Source organism: Bubalus kerabau, chromosome 11 (genome assembly GCF_029407905.1).
Source record: "Bubalus kerabau isolate K-KA32 ecotype Philippines breed swamp buffalo chromosome 11, PCC_UOA_SB_1v2, whole genome shotgun sequence".
Lineage (NCBI taxonomy): Eukaryota > Metazoa > Chordata > Mammalia > Artiodactyla > Bovidae > Bubalus > Bubalus kerabau.
Genome location: NC_073634.1, coordinates 16452277 through 16479531, shown reverse-complemented (window position 1 = coordinate 16479531; position 27255 = coordinate 16452277). Strand labels below are relative to the sequence as shown.

Genomic DNA, 27255 nt, shown 5'->3' with positions numbered 1-27255 from the left:
TTTTTTTTTTAGAAAATTTTAAAAAAATTTTATTTATTTATTTATTATTTCTGGCTACGCTGGGTCTTCATTGCTTTGTGTGGGCTTTCTCTAGTTGGAGCAAATGGGGGCTACTCTTCATTGCACTGCTCAGGCTTCTCATTGGGCTGGCTTCTCTTGTGTGGGCTTCCCTGGCAGCCAGATGATAAAGGATCTGCCTGCAGTGTGGGAGACCTGGGTTCGATCCCTGGATTAGGAAGATCCCTTGGAGAAGGGAATGATTAGCCACTCCAGTATTCTGGCCTGGTGAACCCACGGACAGAGGAGCCTGCAGGCTACAGTCCTTGGGGTCACAAAGACTTGGACATGACTAAGTGACTTGCACTTCACTTCTCTTGTAGCGGAGCACAGGCTCTAGGTTTGAGGGCTTGTGTAGTTGCAGCTTGCGGGCTCCGGAGCGCGGGCTCAGCAGTTGCAGTGCACAGGCTTAACTGCACCACAGCATGTGGGATCTTCCCAGACTGGGGACTGAACCCACGTCCCCGTGCATTGGCAGGTGGGTTCTTATCCACTGGACCACCAGGGAAGTCCTCAACAGTTATTTGTTTTTCTCTTTTTTAAATTGAAGTATGATTAACTTTGAATATTATATTAGGTTCAGTTGTACAATCTAATGACTCGATTTTTTATACATTACAAAATAATCACCATGAAGGTGTAGCTACCATCTGTCACCATATACAGTTATAACAATAGTATTGGCTATATTTCCTATGCTGTGCATTGCATCTCCGTGACTTGTTTATTTCATCTGGAAGCTTGTACTTCTCAATCTCCTCATTTATTTTGCTCATCTTCCCCTACTCCCCCCTGGCAACCACCGGTTTGTTTTCTGTATCTGTTAGTCTGTTTCTGTTTTCTTGTTTGTTTTTTCAGATTTTATATATAAGGGAAATCATGCACGGTTTGTCTTTCTCTGACGGTTCACTTAGTGTAATACCTTCTAGATCCATCCATGTTGTGGCAAGATTTATTTTTTTATAGCTGAGTAACATTCCATTGTGTCTACATATGTATATACCATACCTGTATCCATCTATCAATGGACACTTAGGTTACTTTCATATCTTGGCGACTGTAAATAATGAACATAAGGTTGCACATATCTTTTTGAGTTAGTGTTTTTGTCATCTTCAGAAAAATACCCAGAAGTAGAATTGTTGGATTGCATGGTAGTTCTGTTTTTAATGTTCAGAGGAATCTCTGAACCGTTTCTCATACTGACTGCACCAATTTACATTCCCACCAATAGCACATGAGCGTTCCCTTTTCTCCACATCCTCACCAATACTTGTTATTTTTAGTCTTTTTGAAATTAGTCATTCTGACAGCTGTAGGTGAGTTCTCACTGTGGGTTTGATTCACATTTCTCTGATATCTAGTGCTGTGAGCATCTTTCCACGTGTCCGTTGACCATCTGTCGTCTTTGGGAAAATGTCTATTCAGGTGCTCTACACAGCATTTTTTAATCAGGGGAAAATGTCTTTTTTTTAATGTTGAGTTGTATGAGTTTTTGTATATTTTGCATATTAACTCCTTATCAGATTTATCATTTTCAAATATTTTCTCTCATTCAAAGCAATCTTTCGTGTTAAGCTCTTTAGATTCATGCAGACCCAGTTTGTTTATTTTTGATTTTGTGTCCCTTGCCCGAGGAGAATATTGCTAAAATTGATGTCCTAGAGCATACTGCCTATGTTTTCTTCCAGGAGTTTAATAGTTTCAGGTCTTACATTTAAGTCTTTAACCCACCTAAAGTTTATTTTTTTTATGTGGTGTGAGTCCAGTTTGATTCTTTTGTATGTAGCTGTGCAGTTATTGTGTCTTTTTGACACAATAGCCATCCTAGTGGGCATGAAATGACATCTCATTTTTGATTTTGATTTGCATTTCCCTGATGGCCAATGATACTGAGCATATTATTTTTTCGTGTGCTGTTGGCTGTTTGTATATTTTCTCAGGAGAAATGTGTGTTCAGATGTTTTGCCCATTTTAAAATGAAGGTTCCTGTTTTTTGTCTTTTTATTGTTGAATTCTAAGAGTTTTTTATATTTTCTGGACACAAGTCTTTAATCAGTAATTTGTAAATATTTTCTCTTGTTCTGTAGATTGTCTTTCACTTTTTTGATGGCATCTTTTGAAGCACAGAGGATTTTAATTTATAATATCCAGATTGTTTGTTTCTTTTGATGTCATATCTAAGAACCTGTTGTCTAATCTAAGGGCACAAAGCTTATGCCCTTAAGCTTTGTGGTTTTAGCTCTTCCATTTATATCTTCCTTCACTTTAAGTTAGTTTTTGTCATGGTACAAAGAGGGTACCAGGGGTCAAGTTTTACTCTTTTGCATGTGGATATTCAGTTGCCCCAGCACCACCGGTTGAAAAGACTTTTCTCACCTCCATTGAATTTTCTTGGCACTTTCTTAAAAAATCAATTGACAATGCGAGGGTTTTTTCTCCCCTGGATTCCAGATCTATCCCATAGATCTGTATGTCCATCCTTTTGCCAGGACCAAGTTCCTTAAGATTTTCAATATGCAAGATCATATCATCTTAGTAGAGATAGTGTTACTTCTTTCTTTTGAATGGATGCCTTTTATTTTACTTCCTTGCCTCGTTTCCCTGGCTATAATACTTCAATACAATGTTGGCTAGAAGAGGCAAGAGCAGACATCACTGTCTTGTTCCAGATCTTAAAGAGAAATCAATCTTTCACCATTAAGTCTAATGTTGGCTGTGGATTTTACACAGATACTCTATCAGGTTGGGGAATTTCTTTCTGCTCCAAGTTTGTTGAGTACTTTATCTAGAAGAGGTGTGGAATTTTGTTAACAGTTTGTTACACTCTTTAAAGGCTTATGTGTTTATTATGGCTGGGCTGGGTCTTGGTCGCTGCGTATGGGCTTCCTGTAGTCGCAGAGCACAGGTTTCTCACTGTGGTAGCTCCTGTTGCTGTGGGGAACGGCCTCTAGGCATGCTGGCCTCCTTCGCTGTGGTTCACAGGCTCCAGGGTGCAGGCTCAGAAGTTAGCCTAGTTGCCCCAAAGCATGTTGGATCTTCTCAGACCAAGGATTGAACCTTTGTCCCTTACCCACTGACAGGCAGATTCTTAATCACTGGGCCACCGGGGAAGCAGTGTTAAATGTTCTTTCTGGTCTGTTGAGATGATCATGGGCTTTGTCTTTTATTCGATTGATATGATAAATTACATTAATTGATTTTCAGATGTTAAACCAAAGTTGCTTTCCTAGGATAAATTCCACTTTGTTATGGTGTACAGTCTTTTTTACATATTACTAGGAGATCAGTCCTGGATGTTCATTGGAAGGACTGATGCTGAAGCTGAAACTCCAATACTTTGGCCACCTCATGTGAAGAGTTGACTCATTGGAAAAGACCCTGATGCTGGGAGGGATTGGGGGCAGGAGAAGAAGGGGACAACAGAGGATGAGATGGCTGGATGGCATCACCAACTCAATGGACATGGGTTTGGGTGGACTCCAGGAGTTGGTGATGGACAGGGAAGCCTGGCGTGCTGCGATTCGTGGGGTCGCAAAGAGTCAGACACAACTGAGTGACTGAACTGCACTGAACTGAACTGAGATTCTGTTTGGTAGTGTTTTGTAGAGAATTTTTGCTTATTCACAAGAGTTATTGGTCTGTAGGATTTTTTTTTCCTTGTGATGTTTTGTCTGATTTTGGTATAAGGGTAATACTAACCTCATGGTGCAGGAGTAAAGAATCCTCCTACCAATGCAGGTGATGCAAGAGACTCAGATTTGATCCCTGGGTCAGGAAGATCCCCTGGAGTAGGAAATGGCAACCCACTTCAGTATTCTTGTCTAAGAAGTCCCATGGTTAGAGGAGCCTGTTGTCTATAGTCCATGAGGGCGACAGAATTAGACACAATTAAGTGACCGAGAAGGAAATGGCAACCCACTCCAGTGTTCTTGCCTGGAGAATCCCAGGGACGGGGGAGCCTGGTGGGCTGCCGTCTGTGGGGTCGCACAGAGTCGGACACGACTGAAGAGACTTAGCAACAGCAGCAGCAACAGCAAGTGACCGAGTGCACACACACACACAACTTCATAGAATGAGTTGGAATTCCTTGATCTTTTATTTTTTACTTTTGGGAGAGTTTATAAGTAATTGGTAATAATTCATCTTTAAATGTTTGGTAGATTCACCCAAAGTCTAAACTAGGAATTTTCTTTTTAAGGTTTTTTTTAAGTTTTTTAAAGTTTGTTATTCCTAACTGAATCGCTTTACTTGTTATAGTTCTATTTATATTTTTCATTTCTTCCTGAGTCCATTTTGGTACTTTTTGTCCTAAGAAACTGTCCACTTCATGGAATTTCCTGGCAGTCCAGTGGTTAGGACTCCATGCTCTCACTGCAAAGGGCCAGAGTTCAGTCTCTGGTCAGGGAACTAAGATCCCACAAGCTGCATGGTGTAGCCAAGAAGAAATTTATTTTTTTAATTTAAAAAATCTTTTACAAAGAATAATTTGCCCATTTCATCTAAGCTATATAAATTGTTGGAAAATGACTGGTCGTAGTATTCCCTTGTAATCCTTTTCGTTTCTGTTAGGATTGTAATAATGACCCCTCTTTAATTCCTGTTTTAGTAATTTAATTCTTCACTCTTTTTCTCTTGGTCAGTCTAGTAAAGATTTGCCAGTCTTGTTGATCTTTTCAAAGAATCATCTTTTAGTTTTTATATTTTATCCATTGTTTTCCATTCTCTATTCTATTAATTTCTACTCTAATCTTTCTTTTCTCTACTTGCTCTGGGTTTAGTTTGCTCTTTTTTTTCCATTGTTAAGGTGGAATTTTAGATTTATCTGAGATCTTTCTCCTTTTTTAACCCAGGCATTTACAGCTATAAAAAGTCCAGTTAGCACTGCTTTAGCTGCATCCAGTAAGTCTTGGTATGCTGTGCCTTTGTTTTTATTCATTCAAAGTAATTTCCCTTCTGGCTTATTCTTTGACTCATTTGTTATTTGGAAGTTTGTTTCTTAATTTTCATATATTTGTGAATTTCTTAACTTTCTGTTATTGATGGCTAATTTCATTCCTGTGTGTCAAAGAACACACAATTGTATAATTTAAATTTATTTAAGTTTATTGAGGCTTATGTTCCATGTGCATGAGAGGAATGTGTATTCTGCTGTTTTGGATGGAGATGCTATAGATGTCTGCTGAGCCCTTGATTTACAATGCTGTTCAAGTCTTGTTTCCTGGTTGCACTCTGTCTCCTTGTTCTCTTCGTTATTGAAAGCAGGGTGTTGAAGCTCCCAATTACTGCTGCTGCTGCTAAGTCACTTCAGTCGTGTCCGGCTCTGTGCGACCCCATAGACGGCAGCCCACCAGGCACCCCCGTCCCTGGGATTCTCCAGGCAAGAACACTGGAGTGGGTTGCCATTTCCTTCTCCAGTGCATGAAAGTGAAAAGTGAAAGGGAAGTCGCTCAGTCGTGTCTGACTCTTAGCGACCCCATGGACTGCAGCCCACCAGGCTCCTCCATCCATGGGATTTTCCAGGCAAGAGTACTGGAGTGGGGTGCCATAGCCTTCTCCACCCAGCTACTACTATTACACTATACATTTCTTCTTTCAGTTCTGCCAGTTGTTGCTTCATATTTTGGGGGCTGTGTTGTTAACTACATATCTGCATACCTGGTATATCTTTCTGACGGACTGATCCTGTTATCATTATGAATTGTCCCTCTTTAGCGCTAGTTTTTTGTGTTAAAGTCTATTTTGTCTGATACTAGTAGAACCACTCCAGCTTTCTTATGGTTGCTGCTTGCAAAATACAACTTTTTCTTTCCTTTTCTCCTTTTACATTCCACCTATTTGTATCTTTGAATTCAAAGTATACTTCCTGTAGGCAGTTGGATCTTGATGTTTATTCCATTTGATCATTTCTGTCTTTTGATTGGATTATTAAATCCTTTCACATTGAATATTATTTCTGACATGTTAGCATGTACATTTGCCATTTTACTTTTGTATGTGTCAAGTCTTTTTTGTTGTTATTGCTTCCCTATTCCTCCTTTAATGTTTCCTTTTACAATAAGTGAATTTTTTGTAGCATAGCATTTTTAATTCTGTTGATGTTTTAAACTTTTGTTTTTTATTTTCTTAGTGTTTTTTCTAGGACTCATCATATACATCTCGTCTTAGCAGAATCTAAGACTTATATTAATTTAATTTCAAGGAGATACTGGATATCCCCTATATCCTGTATATCCTATATATCTCTCTTTTTCTCCCACTTCCTTGTAATATTATTATACATATTACAATTTATATATATATTATATATGCATTGTTAACTATTGCATTATGTAATTTTATGTCCTTTAAAGAAGCTGAGAACAGTATATATTTACAGATTTTGTTATACTTGTTTTCTAATTTACCATTTCTGGTTCCCTTCATTCAAGATTCTCTTGAATCTCTGTGGATTCAAGTTAAAAATCTTACTTATTTTCTTACTCCATACAGCTTTGTTCCCATCTACCTACTTTGTGTTGTTATTATTGTTATTGTTCTATTTGTTATAGGCCCAACAATACAATTATATATTGTTTTATACAATTCCTTTTTTAAAAATATTTATTTATTTATTTATCTTTGGCTGGACTGGGTCTTTGTTGCTGCACTAGCCTTTCTCTAGTTGCAACAACAGGGTAAGCAATGTCTTTATTTTGTCGTCATTTTTAAAGATGGTTTTGCTGGATATAAGATTCTTGGTTGATAGTTTTTCTCTTTTAGTATTTGCATATGTCATCTCACTGTTTTGACCTTATTATTTTGGATGGGAAGTGAGTTGCTTATCTTTGTGGGATCCCCTTGTATGTGGTGAGTCACTTTTCTCTTTGTTGCTTTCAAAATTTTCTTCACATCTTCAGAATTTTTAGCATGATTGCCTGGGCGAATCTCTTTATGTTTTCCTACTTTCAATTTATTGAGCTTCTTAAATGTGTCGATTAATCTTTTTCAACCATTACTTCTTCAAGTATTTTTTTCTGCTCCTTTCTCTCACTTTTCTTCCTGGTACTCCCATTATGTGTATGTTGGTGTGCATAATGATGTCCCATATATATATGTATATTTTTGAGGACTTTTCTTCCCTCTCTTTTATCTCTGTTCTTGGAATTGCATAATCTCTACTGCTTATCTTCAAGTTTGCTGATTATTTCTTCTGTGAGTTCAGATCTACTCTTGAGAATTTCTAGTAAATTTTTCATTTCAGTTATTGTTCAATTTCAGGATTTTCATTTTTTAAAATAATTTCTCTTTTCTGATATTCCTTTTTTGATGAGACGTTAGCATACTTACTTTTACTTTTTAGTATGGCTTCCTTTAGTTCTTTGAAGATACTGATAACTGCTTTGAAATCTTGGTTTGTTATATCTGATATCTGTGTCCTTTCACAGACAATTTCTGTTGTATGCTTTTTCCCCCTACTTTTTGTTTATTTGTATGTCTCATAATTTTTTGTTGGAACTGGACTTCTAAAGTAATATATTGTAGCAACTCTGGATACTGATTTTCTCGCCCCTTCCCTGGTGGCTCAGATAGTAAAGAATCTGCCTGCAATGCAGGAGACCCAGGTTTGATCCCTGGGTCAGGAAGATCCCCTGGAGAAGGGAATGGCTACCCACTCCAGTATTCTTGCCCGGAGAATTCCATGGACAGAGGAGCCTGGCAAGCCACAGTCCATGGGGGTCACAAAGAATCAGACCTGACTGAGCGACTTTCACTCACTCACTCACTTACTCCCCAAGGTTTGTTTGTTGCTGTTTGCTTGCTTATTCCTTTAGTGACTTGGGTGGATTATTTTGGTATTTTCCTCCTCTTTGTGAAGCCTCTGATATGCTGCTCAGAGGATGCAGCCCTGGATATATGCACAGTAACTCTAGGATGGCAGTAGTTATAGCAGAACTCGCTGAGACTGTCTCTTTCCCTGAGCTCTCTGTTAAACTGGCTGCCTCTGCTGGCATCATACCCAACTTTTAGGCTCCACTAATTGTCGGCTTATTGCTCTGTTCGTTGCTCTAGGGCATACATTACTCTAGGGTCTGATTCAATTAAACTTGGGTGCCTTTGTGGAGGTAGTTTTTAAAGCCAGTCTTTGAGGTTTGTTCTGACCCCATGAGGGCTCTTCTAGGCTTTCCTTTTCCCTCATTCTCTCTGGTAAACTAGCTGGCCTACAGCTTGTTTTAAATTGCTTACCACCCAAATCTCCATTGCTTTCAGAGCACTCTTAAGTTTGAATGTCCCCATGTTCTGTTTCAAATAAAGTTCATGATTTTTTTTTTTTTTGGCTGCACTGTGATGCTTGCCAGATCTTAGTTCCAACCAGGGATGGAACTCATGCCCCCTGCTGTGGAAGCATGGAGCCCTAACCACTGGACAGCCAGGGAATTCCCTTAAGTCAGTGAGTTAGGGAAGAGCTTCAGAGTTCTCAGTTTTTGTGGATTGGGCATAATCTCTGAGTCTCTGTTGTAGAACTGAGGGCAAGGAAAGTGGTTCGTCTCCTAGAATAACATCTGGCTTCATGTGCAGGGTTCTGGGCCGTGGTGGTAGCCTTTCATTCTGTCCATGGATATTTGGGTTACCTGCAATTCTCTCCCAACACAGAACATCTGCCCCATGAGCATGCAGGCTGGGACAAAGAGATTAATATTCTTAGCCTGCCATGCCTGAAGTCAAGCCTTTGTCCCATCAGTGAGAGCCGGGTGGAGGAAGGGAGCCCCAGTCTCGGCTATACTCACCAGGAATTTAGCCTCCACCACTTGGAGCAGGGAAAGGAGGCACTGGTGAGATGCTAGCAGCATGCTTCTTTCAGTGAGATATCCTCTATCTCGACTGGGAGCTGAGAGGAAAAGGAGACCCATCCTCTTGGCCATACCCACCTGGATCAGAGCTTCAAGCATTACTTTGAGATGGGTAGAGAAGAGGGAAGGAGCAGGTTGCTGCTTAAGTGCTACAGACTCTCACTGTTCTGGCTGAGATTGAGTAGATTTTCTTGAATAAATTTCTTTATTTGCTGTATGCCCTTAGGAAAATGTCAGAGACTTTGACAATTGGTTTGTAAAATAATCTTCACCGATTATAGTAGGACAATGGGTCAACAGAGTGCCCCATTCCAGAAGTGAAAGCCAGGCATAGGGATTTAAGATAAATTCACTCCAGCTCTCAGCAGTGCAAGAGATATTGGAATTGCATTTTAGATCCCTTATGGGATCATTAAAATTAAGCAGGATACTCAGGTGCTACCCTGATTAAACCATCTCCCTGGTACTGAAAGCTTCATGTAACCTCCAGTCTCTGAGACATGCAGTGGATAGGTGAGAACACCAGATCAGCTACAGTCTGCTGATCCTTTGGAACTGCTTTGAACGGAAGCAAAGGATTCATTCAAATTTGGCCCATTCCCTGGGAGTACTTGGGAGAACAGATAAGACAATGGGCACACAACTTGGAAATCTGGTGAAGAGACATGACCTGCTCTCTGGAGTTCCTGTCTGGCACAGACTCATCTCCACCCCCACAATGTGATAGGCATTCAGATTCCTGCTTTTCTCTAAATCTGGTCTCAAGATGCAGGCATTCTCTCTCCTACCTCCTGAGGGCGTGTCTTTCCGGCTTCCTTTCTCCCCTTGATGGGAGTGTTTGCCCCCGCAGCTACAACTGGATACCCAGGGTGCGTGCTGCTGCTGCTGCTAAGTCACATCAGTCGTTTCTGACTCTGTGTGACCCCATAGACGGCAGCCCACCAGGTTCCCATCCCTGGGATTCTCCAGGCAAGAATACTGGAGTGGGTTGCCATTTCCTTCTCCAGTGCATGAAAGTGAAAAGTGAAAGTGAAGTCGCTCAGTCGTGTCCGTCTCTTGAGACCCCGTGGACTGTAGCCTACCAGGCTCCTCCGTCCATGGGATTTCCCAGGCAGGAGTACTGGAGTGGGTTGCCATTGCCTTCTCTGAGGGTGCGTGCTAAGTCGCTTCTGTCATGTCCGACTCTTTGCAACCTTGCGCTGTAGCCTGCCAGGCTCCTCTGTCCATGGAATTCTTCAGGCAAGAATACTGGAGAGGGCTTCCATGCCCTCCTCCAGGGGATCTTCCTGACCGAGGGATCGAACTTGCGTCTCTTAAGTCTCCTGCATTGCTGGCAGATTCTTTACCACTGGGCCACCCGAAAGCCCCTGATATCACAAGTGAAATGGCAGCGCATCCATTATGATGCCGGGCTATGGTTGCGTCATAATTCACGTTTAGTATGTGGACTGACAACGGAAGCTAGTTCATGGTACAAGGCTGAATGAAAAGAGGCAGGAATATGCATACACATAGCGAAATAGATCATGATTTCTGTGGGTAATGGGGTTGTGATTTTTAATATCTTCATTGCCCTTCTGTTTTGTTTTGTTACAATCAGCACTTATTAGTTTTATAATCAGAAACAAAAGCTAACTCGTCTTTCCGTGTGGGGTGTTGAGATGCCGAGTCTCCAGGACGCGTGGGCCGTGGGGTGGGGTAACCAACTGGTCGGTGACCCGGCCAGGGAGGCGCGAAGTTCCCGCCCCTCCACCACGACCCTAGTCCGGGAGTGCCTGCCGGCCTCCGCCCGTAGCGCCAGCTGGCACTTCGCCAGGTGGGCGGAGGCGGCACCCATCAGGCGGCGGTACCTCTCCGGGGACGTACACCTGCAACTAGCAAAGAAGGGCTCAACCACCCGCAAAGAGTCGGCGGTCCGGCGGCGCAGGTGGGCGCGGGCGTGATGTGCGGGCGTCTGGGCGGGGAGGGGAGGGCTCAGGCCTGGCCGGACTGACCTCCCAAGAGGTGCCCGGGGCCCCCGACGACTGTCACTCCCCCATTGCCCTGCCGCCCGGCGCGCCCTGCCCAGGGCCGGCCTCTAGGCTCACGCCCACCTTCCTCCCCACTCCGGCTCCAGTTCCATGAGTCTAGCCGAGGAGTGGGACCAGAGAGCGATGGGAGGAAGCTACTACGAACTGTTCGCGGCCTCATTGGGCAACCTGGAATGGTTGCGGTTCTGTTTAAACCGGCATCGTGGCGAAATCCTGGCCGATGACAAGGTAAGGCCTTGGAGTGCAGGGGCAGCAACCGAAGTCTTCTCCACCCTACAAAGAGCTCGCACACAGTGGTTACCTGGCAAGGAGTGACTCTAATTCACTTTCCTACCGTCTGGAGGGCAATTTTGGGGAAGCGAGATAAGGGAATGGGAAGGGAACCGTGGGATTCCCGGGAGCACTGAGAAGAGGCGAGGGTAATCCTAAGAAATCCTCTCTAGGTTAGGTTGTGGGACCCCCGGCCCAGTCCTGCTCAACCACTTCCTGTCTCCTCTGGCCCCCGCAGGGTTTCACTGCCATCCACTTTGCAGCCCAGAGCGGCAAGCTTGCATGCCTGCAGGTCTTGGTGGAGGAGTACAAGTTTCCCGTAAACCTGCCCACCAACAATGGCCAGACACCTCTGCACCTTGTCATCCATGGTGACAACAAGACCATGGCCCTCGCCTGCATTCACTATCTGATTAAGCAAGGGGCGGCCCTCAACACGTGAGTCCAGCCTGTGTGGGGAGAGGGGCTGGCAGGCTGGGCAGATAAGAACCCCACTTCCAGGCAGGAAGATTCAAGGAGGAGAGGGAGAGGAGCTGTGGGGTACCAGGAACTTGTTCCCACATGAAGCAGTCACATGGTAGTGGCTGAGAGGCTTTGAAAGAGGGCAGACCTACTTAATGTCCCAGTTTTGCTACCTGCCAGCAGACAGAAAAACCTCAGGCAAATCACTCAAGCCTAAGTCTCAGTGCTCTGGTTCCCAAACCTGTCTGTACACTGGAATCACCTGGGGAGCTTCAAAAATACCAATGCCTGTGTTTCAATCCAAAGGAGTCTGTCATTTAATTGGCCTGGGATGTGGCCCGGGCTTTGAAAGTGCAAAAGAGCCCCAGCTGTTTTTCATTTGGCAGCAGAGTTTAGGAACTACTGCCTCAGTGTCTTCAACTGAAATTTGGGTAGATGACAATGCCTATCATATGAGGCTACTGTGATAATTGAGAAAGTGAATGCATGGCTTAGAGGAGACTGCATTCATTCAAAATATTTATCCAGCATCTAATGTGCTGAGCACTGGGCCAGAATTGAGGAATACGGTGAATGTAACAGCCATGGTCCCTGCCCTCCTAAAGCTGACATACTAATGTAGGAATGGCCAGTCAACTAGCAAACAAATGAACAAAATGACAGTGTGGTAAGCAGTTATGAAGGGTGATGGAGCTGTGAGTAAAGGGGACAAGAAGACCTATTTGGGAATGGGCAGTTACCTCTAAGGAGAGGACTGAGAGGAGCCGGCCAGGTGAAGAGCCAGGGAAAATTATTCCAGGCAGAGGTGCAAAGGCCATGTTGGGAGAGAATGGAGCAAAGTCAGAAGACGAAGTTGGGGAGGAAGAGGGCCCTGGTCACGCAGGCCTTGTGGGCCATGGCCAGGCGTGGGGAAGGGGGAGGAGGCCTGGGTGGTTAAAGAGGAGATGAGGTTCATGGTCTCTGCACTCCAGCCAACCCAGCTCTCCTTTTGGTAGGTCCTCATGGTCACATACTCCATAATCAGACTTTAGCTGTTCACTCAATCCAAACCCTCCTTCAACAGTTGAAACTGAGGTACAGAGAGAAAGGACGTGCCAGGGTCACCCAGTGGACTAGTGGCACAGCAGACCTAGGAGCTGGTTTGCCCATCTGATGCCCTTCATCCTTCCTTTCTCCTCTCTTCTCCCTGGCGGGGCCCTCCAGTCAGACGTGCAATGGCTCCACACCTCTGCATCTGGCAGCCCGCGAAGGCCTGCTGAGCTGTGTCAAAGTCCTGGTGCAGAAAGGTGCCAATGTCCACGCACAAGATGCCACAGGCTGCAAGCCCATTGACTACTGCAAAATATGGAACCACCGAGTCTGTGCCCGGTGAGGGTGTGAGAACTACCCCCATCTGCCACCCTTCCCCAGGGCCCTCACCCAAGGATGAGTCTGCGGAGAACCCTCTCCAGGATGTTATTCCTGGGGCTCTCCACAGGGCCCTACCCCTGGGGTTTAGCATTACCTCGAGGTCCTAGCCCTTCAGCTGAAAGATGGTGATCACTTTCCTTTCTCACTGCCAGGGAAGTAATTAGCCAGACGGGGGATGGTCCATCTTGCTCACCTCATCTCTGGTGGCTCCCCCTACCCTCACCCAGGCCCTCAGCAGCAGCCAGTCTTCCCAGCCCAGGGTGAAGCTGAAGGAATGACACACCCCTGCCTTGGCACCAGGTTCCTGAAAGATGCCATGTGGAAACGGGACAAGAAGGACTTTGCCCATGAGATGAGGAAACTGAAGAGGCTCAAGGACCAGCTGGCCCTCATGGAGGAGGACTACCTGACTGAGTATCAAGTAAGGGGTAGGGCGGGCAGGGGCGCTGGGCATCAGCTGTGACCCAAGTGTGTGAGCATGACTCCCATGTGTGGTTAGTTAGAAGAGTGGCTAGAAGTGGTCCCATCCAGAAAGAGACTCCCCCCTCCTCTGAGGAGGGAGCTCCAGGAGGGTGCGTGCCAGAGGGATAATGCTGAGGAGTCTATATAGGTGGGCGGCAGTTGGCTATATGAACAATCAGGGAAGAGCTGACCTGGTAGAGGGAACAGACAGCCCTGTGGAGGGGCATGGGAGCCCATGAGAGTATGGTGTATGTCAGGAAGTGCAAATTCAGAACAGACGAGGAATCAGATGTGAGCTGGAGGCTGACAAGCTAGAAACTTGGCAGGGGCCCAGATCAATGCCAGACCTTGACTGGGGCAGAAAAGGAGAGTAAAGGATTTTAATGCTAGGTATAGGTACACAGAATGCAAGAACCAGGAAACTCCAAAAGAAGATGCTGGGACTCCTAAGTGGATCCAGGGGTGGGGAGGGCTTTGGGGCTGCCAAAGTCTGGTATTTCAGCTCTGTTCCAGCTGCATTCCTCTCTGTCATACCCTCTGTTAGTTCACCCAGTTCTCACAGTCACGTGTGTATCCAGAGGAGGCAAAGCCCATCTGTTCCTGTGTCTCTAAAATTTCCCCGAAGCCCCTTGAAGATTTCTCCTTATCTCTTGTTGGCCTCAACTGGATCACCTGTGCATTCTTGTTCCAATCCCTAGAGCTCAAGGAAAGCCATGTGCTGACTGACTGAAGTCTGGGGCAAGGCTGATGGAATTATGATGATTGGCTTAGCCTAATCGGGAGGCCTACCTCTGGAGCTGGGTCAGTCTCCAAACCACCTGACTGCTTAGCAACAGTCTGGGAACTGAGACAGGGAGGGAGGAAGGGGTGGTTCTGTGACAAGCTGAAGGGTCAGCTCTAGTTGAAGGAGGGACAGAGAGCATCGCCATCCAGTCTGGAGCACCAGCCAACTGTCTCTCTCCCTACCCTGACTGCTCAAGGCCTCCACTTCCAAGAAGCCTGCTCAGATGTGCTCCATCCAGTTGCTGGCCTTCCAGACTTTTCTGCTCTTTCCTTCCAGGGTCAAGGATAAGTTTGTACCACTCATTTGCCTTTGCCCCCCATCAAACCAGAAACTTTTAAGGCAGGCTGGGAACGCCTTTATGGGGGATGCAGGAGTCTCAAGCATTTCCATAGGGCAGGGATTGGGTCTCCCCACTCAAGCTAGAGACCTCACCTAGGGCAGAGGCCGAGTCTCCATCTGATTGGAGGTCTCCCCTGTGGGAAAGGCTCTCTGTCGCATGAGCCAGGGGCCCCTCCAGGCAGTATTTTCCTCATCAGAACAAGGGCTCCCACAAGGCAGGGGTTTCTCTCATCAGACTCTGGGCTTGCAAAGGGCAGCAAGGTATCTGCTCAATTAGACCTGAGGTTTCCAGGGCTACAGCCACAGGGCCTGCTTTCACAGAAACACAGGGGGAGCAGCTGTCCAGAAGTATCTTGTGCCTTCTGATGTTGCAGAAGGAGCACCAAATTCTGAGAGAAGCTGACTTCAAGAAGTGGCTCCATCACAAGTTGCTACTCCAAGACCAGTCCCTAATACCCAGCGTTCAGCGAGAGCCCCGTGCTCCGCCCCGGGCCACTGCCCTCTCCAAGACCTGCAAGGACGGGGTACTGTGGCCTCCCTCGAGCTTCCACCCCTCCCCGGAGGCACGCCTGCAACAGATACAGCAGCCCAATCTGCCCTTGGTGATGTCTGCGCCCACCTACAAGCCGCCCACGATCAGGCGGCCCAAGGTGTGGAATCTTAGCAGCAATCCCGCCAGGTCCCCCACCGCCCAGATCGGCTACCCACAGGGCGTCCGCCTGGGCGTGCATCCCGACCCCAGGCCAGAGCGCGACTTCCGCTGCTTCGTGGAGGTGAGGTCCGACGGGCACGGTGGCGCGCACCTGCGCACGGTGGCCGGCAGCCAGGTGGCGCCTGTGCCCCGGCTGCCTTTCGAAGTGGTAATCCGCGAGCTGTACCCTTTGGTGCGGCCCTACAGAATGAAGGTGCCCCAGGACTTCTGCTCTGTCGCTATGGAAGAGGTGCCCCGGAAGCGGCACTTGGGTGACAGCAGCTTCTGGACCGACACGCTGAGCATGAACCTGCGAGAGACATTCGACGAGGCCTTCCTGGCGGCTGTGCGAGCCCATCAAGGACTCCCCGCTCTGCCTTCCCCTAAACCACCCCTCCCTTAAACTTACTTTGGTAGCCTCTCCACTGGAGACTGCGCAGTGAAGGCTGAGGTGTGGTGATTCTGTGTGGTTGGGGAGGAAGGGGGAGTGCCCACAGGCTGCCCACCCTCAAGCTCAAGGCTGGCAGCCTCCTCCCCCACAGAGCCCAGATCCCCTTCTCTCCACAAAGGAATCTCCCCCAGGAGATCCAAGTTAGGGCCGTATCCCGTGGGGATCCCTCTGCTCTGGGCCCTGGCATTGGAAAAGTGACACCTTGGCATCCCCATCTCCCCCTCCCACCCCAAACAGCTCACCAGGGGTGAAGATTCCAGGAGGAGGGACCACTTCGAAATTCTGCCTCTTGTGCATATTAAGTCCTTCCTGCTGCAGGTTCTAAGCCTCATTCTGTATTTCCAGATCCAGAACAGGGAGGAAGGCTAGAGTGTCACCCTGCCGTTGGCTTTCCTGCCACGCTGGTCTTCCTTCATCCCAGTTGCCACTGGGGTCTCTGCAGTTCAGAGAAGCAGAGGCAGTCTCTATATGGAGGACGGAGGGAGGTCCTGTGGCTTCAGGTGGAGACTGAAAGCACCTGTATTTCCTCCAGGAAGCTCCCCTGGATCCCCTGCTAGCCCCTGTACACGTCACTGCAAATCACTCATTAAACAAACATTTATTGAGTACTTTCTATGTGCCAGGTGCCAAGCTAGGCGCTGTTGATACAAAAACTGGACAGTCCCTGCCCTCAAGGAGCTTACAGTCTAGTGGGGAGACAGAGCAGTCAGCAGGCAAGTAAGACCAGAGTCATCTGTGTGGTGTGCTGGAGGGAGACAGGACATTCAGAGTTCCTTGGAGGAAGTGAAGTCTTAAGTTGAGAACTGACAGAGAAGGTATCCAGGTGAGTAGAATGAAGGAGAATCAACGGGGCATTTCTGGATACAGGAGGCTGAAATTCAGAGTGCAAAGTGGCCAGTGAAGAGGCCAGAGAGGCAAGCAGGAACCAAGACTCCACGAGTCTCACGAGCCATGCTAAGGGGTCTGGACTTTATCCTGAGGGCAGCGGAGAGCCATGGAAGGTTGTAAGCCAGAGTGACTGGATCAACTATGCATTAGAAAGACAACTCCAGCTATGGGATAGAGAAGCCAAAGGAGGCTGTCACAACAATCCAGGTGAAAGCTGATGACCGTGGGAGTGGCTCAAATGAAGAGAGGTTAAGAAGGTAAACTTGACAGTTGTTAGATGTCTGGGCAGAAAGAGAAACCAGGTGTCGGGTTGGGCTCCTGAGTGATCTTCGGGCCAAAGCAGGTACCCAAAAAAGGCAGGTATGCAGAGGACAGCAACAAGTGCTATCTGGGCTACAAGATTTGTCTGCGTGCCCAAAGGCAGCAGAACTGTGGTTCAGAGGGCCAAAAGGGATGCTGGGGTTGGAGGTCAGCTCTCAATTCCTTGAAGCCATGAGCAGGGACAGGTTCCTCCAGGGAACCCAAGATAGAACTCTGTGCACAGGGCGAGGGGAGGAGCCTGCACTGGCCTGGAAGGGAGCAGAGAGGGAGAACCAGCCACAAAAGGGCTTGGGAAGCTGGCAGTGATGAAACCTGCCCAACGCTGCAGAGATGCAGAAAGAGATGTGAAAAGGGTCTGCTGGACTTAGCACAAGGCTGCTGGCAACCCCTGGAACACAAGCAGTGGAGTGAATGGAGGGGCAAAGCTGCCACTGGTGAGAAAGAGACAGCAAGAGACAGCAAGACCGGCTGCTGGCCAGCAGTCAGGAGGACACTGGCCTCCAGCGTCCTTGACCTTGTCCTGCCTTGTCTGCATAGGACAGAAGGGCCTGGCCATCTCAGCACCACTGAGAGGAGGCCAAAATGGCTGCTCCTCCCCAGGAAAGGGGAAGGCTGATTATTTTTAAGAGAAAGCCAATACTAAAGCCAAGGAAATGAAGGGCTATGGTGGGACTGGAGGCAGGAGGTAGAAACAAGGTTTCCAAGCACAGAGGTCTCCCAGTGGCTGAACGGTACCATAGGCGTGGTGTCCGTCTCTGCACCTGCCTGCTTTGCTCTGAGGTACAGGACATGCCAGTAATGGCTCCCACGGGACTTCATTCCCACACATACTGCTGAGGACTTGGAAGGCACTAGAGTTGGAGTGCAAGGTCGACAAATGCTGCCCTATGCCCAGGACCTGGCCTGTCTTCGTAGAAGACAATCACCTCCTAGGAGCCATGACCACTCAGAAGAGAGGGCTGGCCCTGTGTGCTCTTAGAGTAACAAACAGCTTCTCCCACCACCAGTTTTCTTACACAACAGGCTGTAGTCCAGGCTGCCTGGAAGCCAATTTTTGTTGTTTCTCCTCAAGCCCAAGACAGAAATCAGCCAGAAACCACTCCTCTTCCCTAGGACAAGACTTACAAATAGGATATTATACATGTTCTCCTGAAAAATCTAACCCAGTCCCACACTATCCCCTCTCTGCCCCAAGCCTGGCAGTCACAGAGCCCCAGGGGAAAGAAGAGACGGAAGAAGAGAGAAGGGGATTAAGAAAGGTTGCCTCCACTTCCACTCCCCATCCCCCCACCAGGTTCGGCTCATCTCTGTCCCCTTCCCACTATGGGCCACAAGAACGGTCCCTTCGGAAGGGCAAGACCCAAACATGGAAAAAGAGCCCTGGTGCAGCAAAGCCAGTCCAGGTGGAAGGTCTGCAGGAAGAAAGGAAGATGAACTTTCAGGGTATTAAGGCAAACAGTGCCACCTAGAATCTTTATTCAAATGGGAATCAGCACTTGGACAGAAATCACAGTTCAACAGCAAAAACTTGCAAGTGCTAAGTCATAGCCCCTCCCGTGGCCATCTGCCCACTGGCAGTTATCACTGTCTGCTCTTCAGCTTCATGGCCCTGGCCCTACCTACCCGGGCTGAGCCAGAACTCCTGACTGATCACAGGAGGAAGCAGGAGGGCCACAGGGGCTCGGCTTCTGTGCACCCAGGTGGGTGGTGGCCTCCTGGCTAAGCAGGCCCTGACTCCTCCCTGGCAGCCTCTGAGGTCTCAGCCTCCAGCAGTATCAGATCTGACCTGAGCTGAGCCTCCTGAGGAGGGTGGGGATGAGGGCTTCCAGGGGAGTGGAGGGAAGGAGGGCCATGGTTGGGGGAAGGTGCCGACCAACTCCCGGCCCCCACCCAGTGCGGAGGCCCAGGGGCCTGACTCTCCGGCTCCTGCGCCAGCATCCCCTTCCCCAGGGGGTCAGTATATCTTCTGCCGACTGGGTAGGATGGCCTCTTTGATGAATGAGAAGACAACCAGGATGCCTAAGCGTTTGCCCCGCTTGCCTTTGGTGAAGTAATTGGAGACCACGTCATCTGTGGAGACACAGGCAGGGAGATGAGTGTGTGTACGTGTGTGCTTGTGTGTGTGTGAACACAGTGCTGCCCACCCAGAATTCAAGTGTCTCTATCACAGGGTGGGCTCTGGCTCCCCCAGCAGCTCAGGCCTTGCTGGTGCCCTCCCACCATGAACCCTTCCCACCCTCTTCTCACCTCCTGGCTGCATGGTGGAGGGCAGGACGTTCTCCCCAGCCGAGAGCGACACGAAGAACGCAAACGGGATTATCCACAGACAAAAAGTGAAATAGGCCAGGACCTGGCAACAAAGACACTGAGAAGATGGTGCTCCCCAAGGTGCCAAGGCCGGTCCAGGAGCGGTCACTGTGTATCTTAGAAAGCTGGTCACGTGCACACTGATGACCCCACATGGGATCTCTGAAGGGGACCAGGGCCCAGGAAGCAGAGACAGGACAGCCCCCAGGACAGCCCCAGGAGAAGATTCAGTGGGGAAAGGTGGAGACTGAAGATGACCACGATTCAGGCCAAAATCCCTGAATCCTGGTCACCAGGACAAGCAACTCCTCTGAACCGAAGGATATAGATGGAAGGCAAAACCATGACCGACCCGTATCTCCTGGAGAAGTGACCTTGTTCTTCTCCAGGGTTCAAATTAGAGCAGCAGGCTTCAAGGTTGTGGCCCAGCCCTGCCCTGTGAGGTGTGCATCAGACCAGGTCACCCCACGCCCCTTCCTGACCTTAGGATGTCAGACTGGATCCTGAGAGACCCAAAGGACTCACTGGGAGACAGCAGTGGCCTTCTTCCTCAGCCAAAGGGTCGCTGCTCCTCGTACTCACAGCTTTCTAAAATCATCTACATTATTTCTTCTTAATGTGTTATCCCTGAATAGTCTGTTTCAAATCACAGCCAAATTCACAAAGAAATCACACAAATCCCCTTTACCCCTGCTGTCTGTTAGTAGTCTGAAGACATACTGAAGACTTCTTACCTCTGAGAAAGGATAATATTCCTCTGCAAAAAACTGAAATGCTAGGTAATGATTCACCACCACTAGCCCTGTTGAGGGAATGAAGAGTCAGTCAGTCTCAGGGATGACATAAAATAGACTTTTAGCCTTCACAAGGCCCCGGAGGTCGGAAGCCAAGTCTTGGTCCTGACTTTACACACGACCCAGAGTGCAACGTGGGCCAAGCACGCTACTCTCCAGCACTCAGGTTCCCATCTGTTAAAACGAAAGAACGAGCCCCCATGTGCCCACTGCCGAGTGTATGAGTTAAATTAGAAGTAGATAAAAAACTCCTTGAATGTTATAAAAATGAGACTTCAGTGCTACACAGCCCAAAGCACTGTGCCAAATGACTTGGTCTAGAGCGGCCCTAAGTCCTGAAGAGAGCTCTGCATGGGCGGTGGGGGAGGAGGAAGTCACGCCGAGCACTCGCTCCCGCGTCCCCTCCACAGACAGGCACTCACTCCTCAGGAATAAAGGGCACCATCTGACCCCTCCACAGACAGGCGCTCACTCCTCAGGAATAAAGGGCGCCATCTGCTGGACGCTTTGCGGTGCAGTCTCGGGGCTCCTCAAAGTTCCGGGGACGCGGGTCTCTCCTTATCCTGCCCCAGGATAAGGCTGGCTGATCTGAACTGGTATGTTCTACATCCCCACACACCTCCTTCGTGTGCAGCCAAATTCAGACAGAGGGAGATCCTGGGGACCCGCTGCTCAGACATAGGCGTTCCTGTTGTGGTGAAGTGAAAGGCAGACACCCCTCAAACCCAACACCCCTCACATACACCTCGCCGGCAGCAGCACGGGCCCTTCCTCTTTTCTCCTCTTGCCACTCCCCTTCTACAGCAGAGACAACAGCTCTGCCAGGCCTAGCCATGCTCTAGGGCAAGGGCTTGCCGGAAGACAGGATGGTGCCCCACGCCTACAGGCCTTCAGAAAACTCTCCCAGGCATCCAGAGGGCAAGTTGAGGGAGTGACAACGGGAAGCCAAGGGAGCATGCCATTGTAGGTGGGGGGTGGAGAGCACCCTCGCACCTAGGAAGAAGCAAGAGGGGCACAGTGTCCAAGGAAGGACACCTCACACCAACCCCCACAAATCTTTCAGTGGAATCAAACCAAGGCACTCAGTCCTGGCTTGAACACCATGCCCTCCTGTGAATGATAGTTTCTTTCCAGGTTCTCTCACAGAAATAGAAAAGTAGCTCTAAGAAACCCCAATTCCATCTGACATCTTGACAAAAGGCTATGATGACCAGTAACAACTGAAGGGAGAAAAGGCAATCCTGGTAACCAGATTCTGTCTAGAACCTTTTCCAGAAATAACTAGAGCATCTATGTGCCAAATGACTTTCCCAAATATCACTAAACAGATGGAGACGCTAAGGTCAGAAACTGGTGGCAGAGCAAAGGCAGGAAGGCCAGGGCCCTCCAAACACGTTTGTCTACCCCAAGGCAGCTGTCTGCAGGAGACCCGCAGCCCCACGAAGCTCACCTTAATCATGGCCTACGGCCAGACGACCGGATGGGCGCTGCCTGCAGGCCGGGGGAAGGCTTCGGGCTTTTCCTGGCCAAGTGGTTTCTTAAGGGCTGTAACTACTCAGCCGACCCACTTCTTTTCCCTTCTCGAATCTTTCAAACCCCACCTGCCCCAGGAAAGCCATCCCTCTCTGAGCATCCCAGCCCCTCCAAATTCTAGTCACTAGAGCCAGTGTGGGCTCTCGGTTCCTCACATGTGAGAGTCCCAACTGCCAACCGGCCTGGCCTCCTGGGGGACCTCAGTGGTTTGCCTCCCCCTTCGGTGCCATAGACGGAGCTGGGCACATCCCACCTCAGCTGTCCCTCCCACTCCGTCCCCTCTCACCGCACGACAGGATGAAGTTAGGCGAGGTCAGCATGATGAAGGGGAAGGTCTGGAGGAGGCCAAAGTAGACAAGGTTGGTGAAGAGGCCCACGCCAATCATGTAGGTGGGGAAGCGCTCAAAAACGTAGAGGCCAATCAGCACAGCTGTGGAGAACTGAACAGCGGAGGCGCACAGTGCAGGGAGCTGCTTCCAGGCAGCCTTCCTGGACTCACTAAGCCCTAGCCTACTCAGGGCAACACGCTTCAGTCTTTCCTTGTTTCACAGCCACAGTTCTGACCTCCCCAACTAGCCTCTCGGCTCCCAAAGGGCAGCACTTTTTAACCCCAAAGTTTGTCTGACAGCAGCCCACAGCTTACACTGTGACCCCAGCACACATACATACATGTGATCAAAGTTCAGATTTCAATCTAGTCTTTTCCATCACCCCCTTTTTAATGCTGATAATGACCTACTAAATTGATTGCACAACCCAACAATGAATCACACCTGCAGTTTGAAAACCACCATTCTGAAGGACTTACAGTTGTCAGCGCATAACAAATGGCAGGCAGTTAGCTGAATGAAGGACTAACTCCTGTATCAACACCTATGAGCTGGTCCCTGAACCCAGGGCTGAGAGCTATGGTCTTGTTTCCACAACTGACTCCCTACCCCAGGTCATGCCAGAGAGAAAGTGGCTCTGACAGCAGGTGATTTGAGAGGCAGTGGACTCCTCCTGTTCAAATGTGCCTCCAGCCCCTCCCCAGCCTCTCCTGCAGCTGCAGAAACCACCAGCAGTCTCTCCTGTGGCTTTGACACCAATGGCAAGGATTGTATCTTCTGGAAGAGAAGCCTTCCATGAGCCCTGAGCAGGGCAGGGCCTGTGCCAGGGACGGTGTCTCCCTCTTAGAACAAGTCACTTGGTCCAACAAGTACTCAAAACTGTCCTTAAGGTTCCTCTCAGTTCTAAATGCTGTGAACAGAGCAAGGGGCTAAGACCACTGAAGACAATCAAAGGCAAAGCCATGGTCCTGTCAACACAGAACAGGCACTTGGCTCTCACCTTAAGGAACCAAGAACAAAGCCTGCAGTGAAGCGATGCCACTGAGGAAGGAAGCTCCGGAAAACCTAGGCCCAGGAGAGCAGACCCAGGGGACCAGGTACAGGGGCAGGGAGGTGGGGGATGGTACCCTCAGGAAACAGCAAGGTCAGGGGTCTCATCACCCAGGCCAAACTTTCCCCACTTCCTCCTTTTAAGGCAGGTCAAGAGTGAGGGGGATCCTGGGGAAAGCTGTCACTTACCCAGATCATGTATTTTATGATCCTGCTGGTTGCAACTGTGTATTCTTCTATCAATTCGGCCAGGTAATAAAGTCCGGCGGCTGGAGGGGGGGAGGAGAGCAAGGCAAAGAGGGAGAACATTAGCCAGGGTCACTCCCAACATCCTGATCAGCCCTCTATCTGCAGCTGGGTCCCACCCAACCTTTCATGAGTCCACGAGGTACGGAACAAACCAAACAACCCGTGTGTTACCCTCTCAAGTCACAAGTAAAACTTTGTCAAGGCAACTAAGGAGAGATTTCGTAAAAGGAATGGAAACCTGTATTTGATGCCTCAGCACAAACCTAACCTGTGGCCCATAAAAGGGAATTTCTTTCACTCATCCAATAAATATGCCAGAAGCTGGGCTGAGAGCTGAGCACACTACAAGACAGACAAAGTCCCCTCCCTGACCCAACTTTGAAGGGAGGCTGGGGGAAGAGGTTGAGCAGTAATGCAGTCAGACGATCCCAGTGTGACAGGTGCTACTTTAGGGGAAGAACAGGGCGCGGCTGGACCATCAAACCTCATAAGGAGGGCTTCTCGGAGGAGGTGAGACCTCAGCTGGGATCAACAGTAGGAACTAGCCAGGAGGGGAAAGCGTGTCAGAGAGTAGGAAGCACGAAGGGCCAGAGGCGAAAGGGCGGCGGTAGGGGTCGGGAAAAGTTCGGCGCGGCCGGCTCTGCGAGGACGGGCGCGACACTGGTTGGCGGTGCGCGGGCAAGGGGCATCTGAGGCAGCCTCTCCCGGGCACCGCTGGGGTGGACTTTGTGACTCCTGGAAGGACCCGCGGTCAGCTAGGCTGCTGGGGCCAGGAGGAGAAGCAGGACCAGGCGGGACAGGAGGGGGGCTGCGAAGGCGGGAGGGCCGGGCGGGGGTCTCGCCGGTCGCCCCGGCGCCCTCGTGATGCGACCCCCGGCGGGCACAGATGCCGGAGCGGGAGCTCGCGCGGGGCCGGGTCGCGCACTCTCACCGACGGCCAGCGTGATGAAGGCCACCTGGATGAAGAGCGACAGCCAGCTCAGCACGTACATGAACCACATGGCGCCCCCGCCCCGCCCGCCCCCCGACCACCGGGACGGGCCTGCGCGCTCCGGTTCGGGCGACAAGGAGCCGCCGCCACCGTCGCCGCGTCCCCGCCCCGAGGACGGTCGTGCGCCGCCGCCGAGAGCAGCCCGGCCCGAGAGCCGCCCTCGGCCGGGTCAAGACTAGCGCCGCCTACCGGCGCGGAGGGCCAACCGCTGCTGCCCCAGCGGCGTGTGCCGGCGGATCGCCGGGCTCCCCCGGCTGCACCCAGAAGACGATACGCAATGCAATCCGGGGAGGCGGGACAGCCGGTCCTGAGGGGCCGGAACGCGGCGCTAGTACCGGAGCTTGAAAGGTAACCTCCGGCCCCTCCCTGTGCACTCTTGCGTCAGCCTGGAGCGTGATCCCTCGCCTCCCAACCCCTCCCCAGCAGCCTCGGACCAGAAGGCTCCAGGCAGGTTGCCCAGGGCTTTCTTTTGCTCCTGGAGGTAAAAGAAACAAAATTCTCGAGTGCCTGGCAATGTGCTAAAGGCTAGGCTGTAGGTTCAGGATGGAAATTAATCCGATCCCAGGAAAGTTACTTGCCTCAGGTTGTACCTCTACAAGTGCCACAGGTAGAAACTGGGGCATCTTTGATTAGCCATCCTGAAGCCTAACTCTCCCTCTCTGTTGACTTCGTCCATTAGGTGCTGAATTTACTCCACATCTGGAAGGGCCAACTGAGCGGCCGCAAAGAGCAGGACAGCCCATCAAGAAGTCCCCCGTCTGGTGGCGGAGACAGGCATGCAAAGATAAGGAATGTATAAGGGGCCTCTGGTATGTTTCTTATCTCAGAACATTTTTCATGCAGAAAAATAAATACATATTCCTCAAAAAATTGAACAGAATTACCATGTTATCAAGAAATTTCACTCCAGGGTATATACCCAGAAGTATTGAAAGTACTCTTGAGAGTCCCTGGGACTACGAGGAGATCAAACCAGTCCATCCTAAAGGAAACCAGTCCTGAATATTCATTGGAAGGACTGACACTGAAGCTGAAGCTCCAATACTTTGGCCACCTGATGCGAAGAACTGACTCCTTAGAAAAGCCCCTGATGCTAGGAAAGATTGAAGGCAGGAGAAGGGGACGACAGAGGATGAGATGGTTGGATGGCATCACCAACTCAATGGACATGAGTTTGAGCAAACTCTGGGAGTTGGTGATTAACAGGAAATCCTGGCATGCTGCAGTCCATGAGGTCACAAAGAATCAGACACGACTGAGCGACTGAACTGAACTGAACTGATTCAAGGTAGAGATCCAAAGGAATATTTGCACACTCATGTTCATAACAATGTTATTCACTATAGTCGAAAGATGGAAAGAAAACAATTCAACAGATGAATGGATAACCAAAATGGTACATGCATACAATGGAGTATCACTCAGCCTTAAGAAACAGGGAATTCTGACACATACTACAGTATGAGTGAATCTTGAGGATGTTATGCTAAGTGAAATAAGCCAGCCACAAAAGGACAAATATTGTATGATTCCACTTATCTGAGGTGTCTAAAGTAATCAAATTCATAGAGACAGAAAGTAGAATGGTGGTTGGTTGGAGGGGGAAGGGACAGTGGGTGATAGGGAGTTACTGTTTGATGGTACAGAACTTCTGTTTGGGAAGATGAAAAAGATCTGGAAATGACTCGTAGCGATGCTTGCATAACGTGAATATACCTAATGCCACTGATCTGTACACTTAACATGGTTCAAATGGTAAATTTTGGATTATGTATAGTTTACCATGAATAAAAAAATACAAAAGATTACAAAGCAAAAAAAAATTCACTGAAATACAGATATCAAAAAATTTTTCAATAACTGCATGATATAGTCATATATATATGACTTCCCTTATGGCTCAGTGGTAAAGAATCTGTCTGTAATGCAGGAGCCACAGGAGATGCAGGTTTGATCCCTGGGTTAGGAAGATCCCTGGAGAAGGGAATGGTAGCCCGCTCCAGTATTCTTGCCTAGAGAATCCCATGGACAGAGGAGCCTGGTGGGTTACAGTTTATAGGGTCACAAAGAGTCAGACACAACTGAAGTGACTTAGCACACAGCACATACACACACATATGCTTCTTTATGAATGAATAACATAACCCGTTCTAACAGAAAGTCTAGTAACTACCTGCCTGTGACATAATAAGAAATATATACATATATATATATATATATACATATATATATATATTCAGTCTCTGCCCACAGTTCCTGACACAGAACTCCTAAGTTCCTTGGAATTTCCTGAGTGATAGAAACATCTTTTGTTCTAATGAGGGACTCTTGGTGAGCTCCTGGTTAGCTTCAGGATGGGGGCTGGTCACTAGATTGGAAGTTTGGAACTTTCTTTCTTTTTTTGACCATGCTGCTTGACTTGGTGGGATTTTAGCTCCCCAACTAAAAGGATCAAGCCAGGGTCCTTCGCAGCGAGAGCTCGGACCTCCAGGGAATTCCCTAGAAGCTTGGAACTTTGAATCCTATCCTCTGTCCGGCAGGAAGGGGAGAGGGGCTGGAGATTAAGTTAAAAGTCATCAGGAAGCCTCCATAAAAATCTCTAAAGCATAGGGTTCAGAATGGTGAACACGTCTACCTGAGGGGAGGGGGTGCACCCCAACTCCCTGAGAACAGAAGTTCCTGGACTCAGTCCCTTCAGACCTCACCTCTTCGTATGGCTGTTCATCTCTGTCCTGCATAATGTGCTTTATGATAAACTGGTAAACATAAGTAAATGTTTCTGGGTTTGGTGAGCCATTGTAGGAAATTATCCAATCTGAGGTGGGGTATGTGGGACTCTTAGTTTTGCAGCCAAGTGGAACAGAAGTGTGGTACCACAGGGACCCACGACTGTGGCTGAATCTGAACTGAAGGAAGTGCTGTGGGACCAAGGTCTTAAAGCTGTGGAGTCTGACAATAACTCCAGGCAGATAGTCTCAGAAATGAACACAATTGTAGGACACCCAG

At 48.8% G+C, this 27255-nt stretch overlaps 2 protein-coding genes and 1 long non-coding RNA gene across 5 annotated transcripts; 2 read left to right on the top strand and 1 right to left on the bottom strand.

Moving 5' to 3' along the window:
* The first annotated feature begins 10549 nt into the window (after positions 1 to 10549).
* On the top strand, positions 10550 to 15759 carry ANKRD53 (ankyrin repeat domain 53). The gene is made up of 6 exons (XM_055539274.1): positions 10550 to 10815; positions 11005 to 11146; positions 11427 to 11626; positions 12854 to 13018; positions 13361 to 13481; positions 15020 to 15759. Exons 1-6 carry the CDS (start codon positions 10550 to 10552, stop codon positions 15737 to 15739), a joined length of 1614 nt encoding a protein of 537 aa, XP_055395249.1. The 3' UTR covers positions 15740 to 15759.
* A 611-nt stretch (positions 15760 to 16370) lies between these two features.
* TEX261 (testis expressed 261) lies at positions 16371 to 24349 on the bottom strand. 3 transcript variants are annotated; one of them, XM_055539711.1, is made up of 6 exons: positions 24190 to 24349; positions 23199 to 23278; positions 21917 to 22070; positions 20038 to 20105; positions 19244 to 19346; positions 18452 to 19066 (listed from the first exon to the last, which is right to left on the bottom strand). In XM_055539711.1, exons 1-6 carry the CDS (start codon positions 24257 to 24259, stop codon positions 18951 to 18953), a joined length of 591 nt encoding a protein of 196 aa, XP_055395686.1. In that variant the 5' UTR covers positions 24260 to 24349; the 3' UTR covers positions 18452 to 18950. The 3 variants fall into 3 exon arrangements, with proteins under 3 accessions (XP_055395688.1, XP_055395686.1, XP_055395687.1); XM_055539712.1 differs by lacking the exon at positions 24190 to 24349 and adding an exon at positions 23527 to 23715; XM_055539713.1 differs by lacking the exons at positions 18452 to 19066; positions 19244 to 19346 and adding an exon at positions 16371 to 16658.
* LOC129622881 (uncharacterized) lies at positions 23644 to 25517 on the top strand. The gene is made up of 2 exons (XR_008700168.1): positions 23644 to 23768; positions 24929 to 25517. It is a non-coding gene; the product is annotated as an uncharacterized LOC129622881 (long non-coding RNA).
* Positions 25518 to 27255: the final 1738 nt, after the last annotated feature.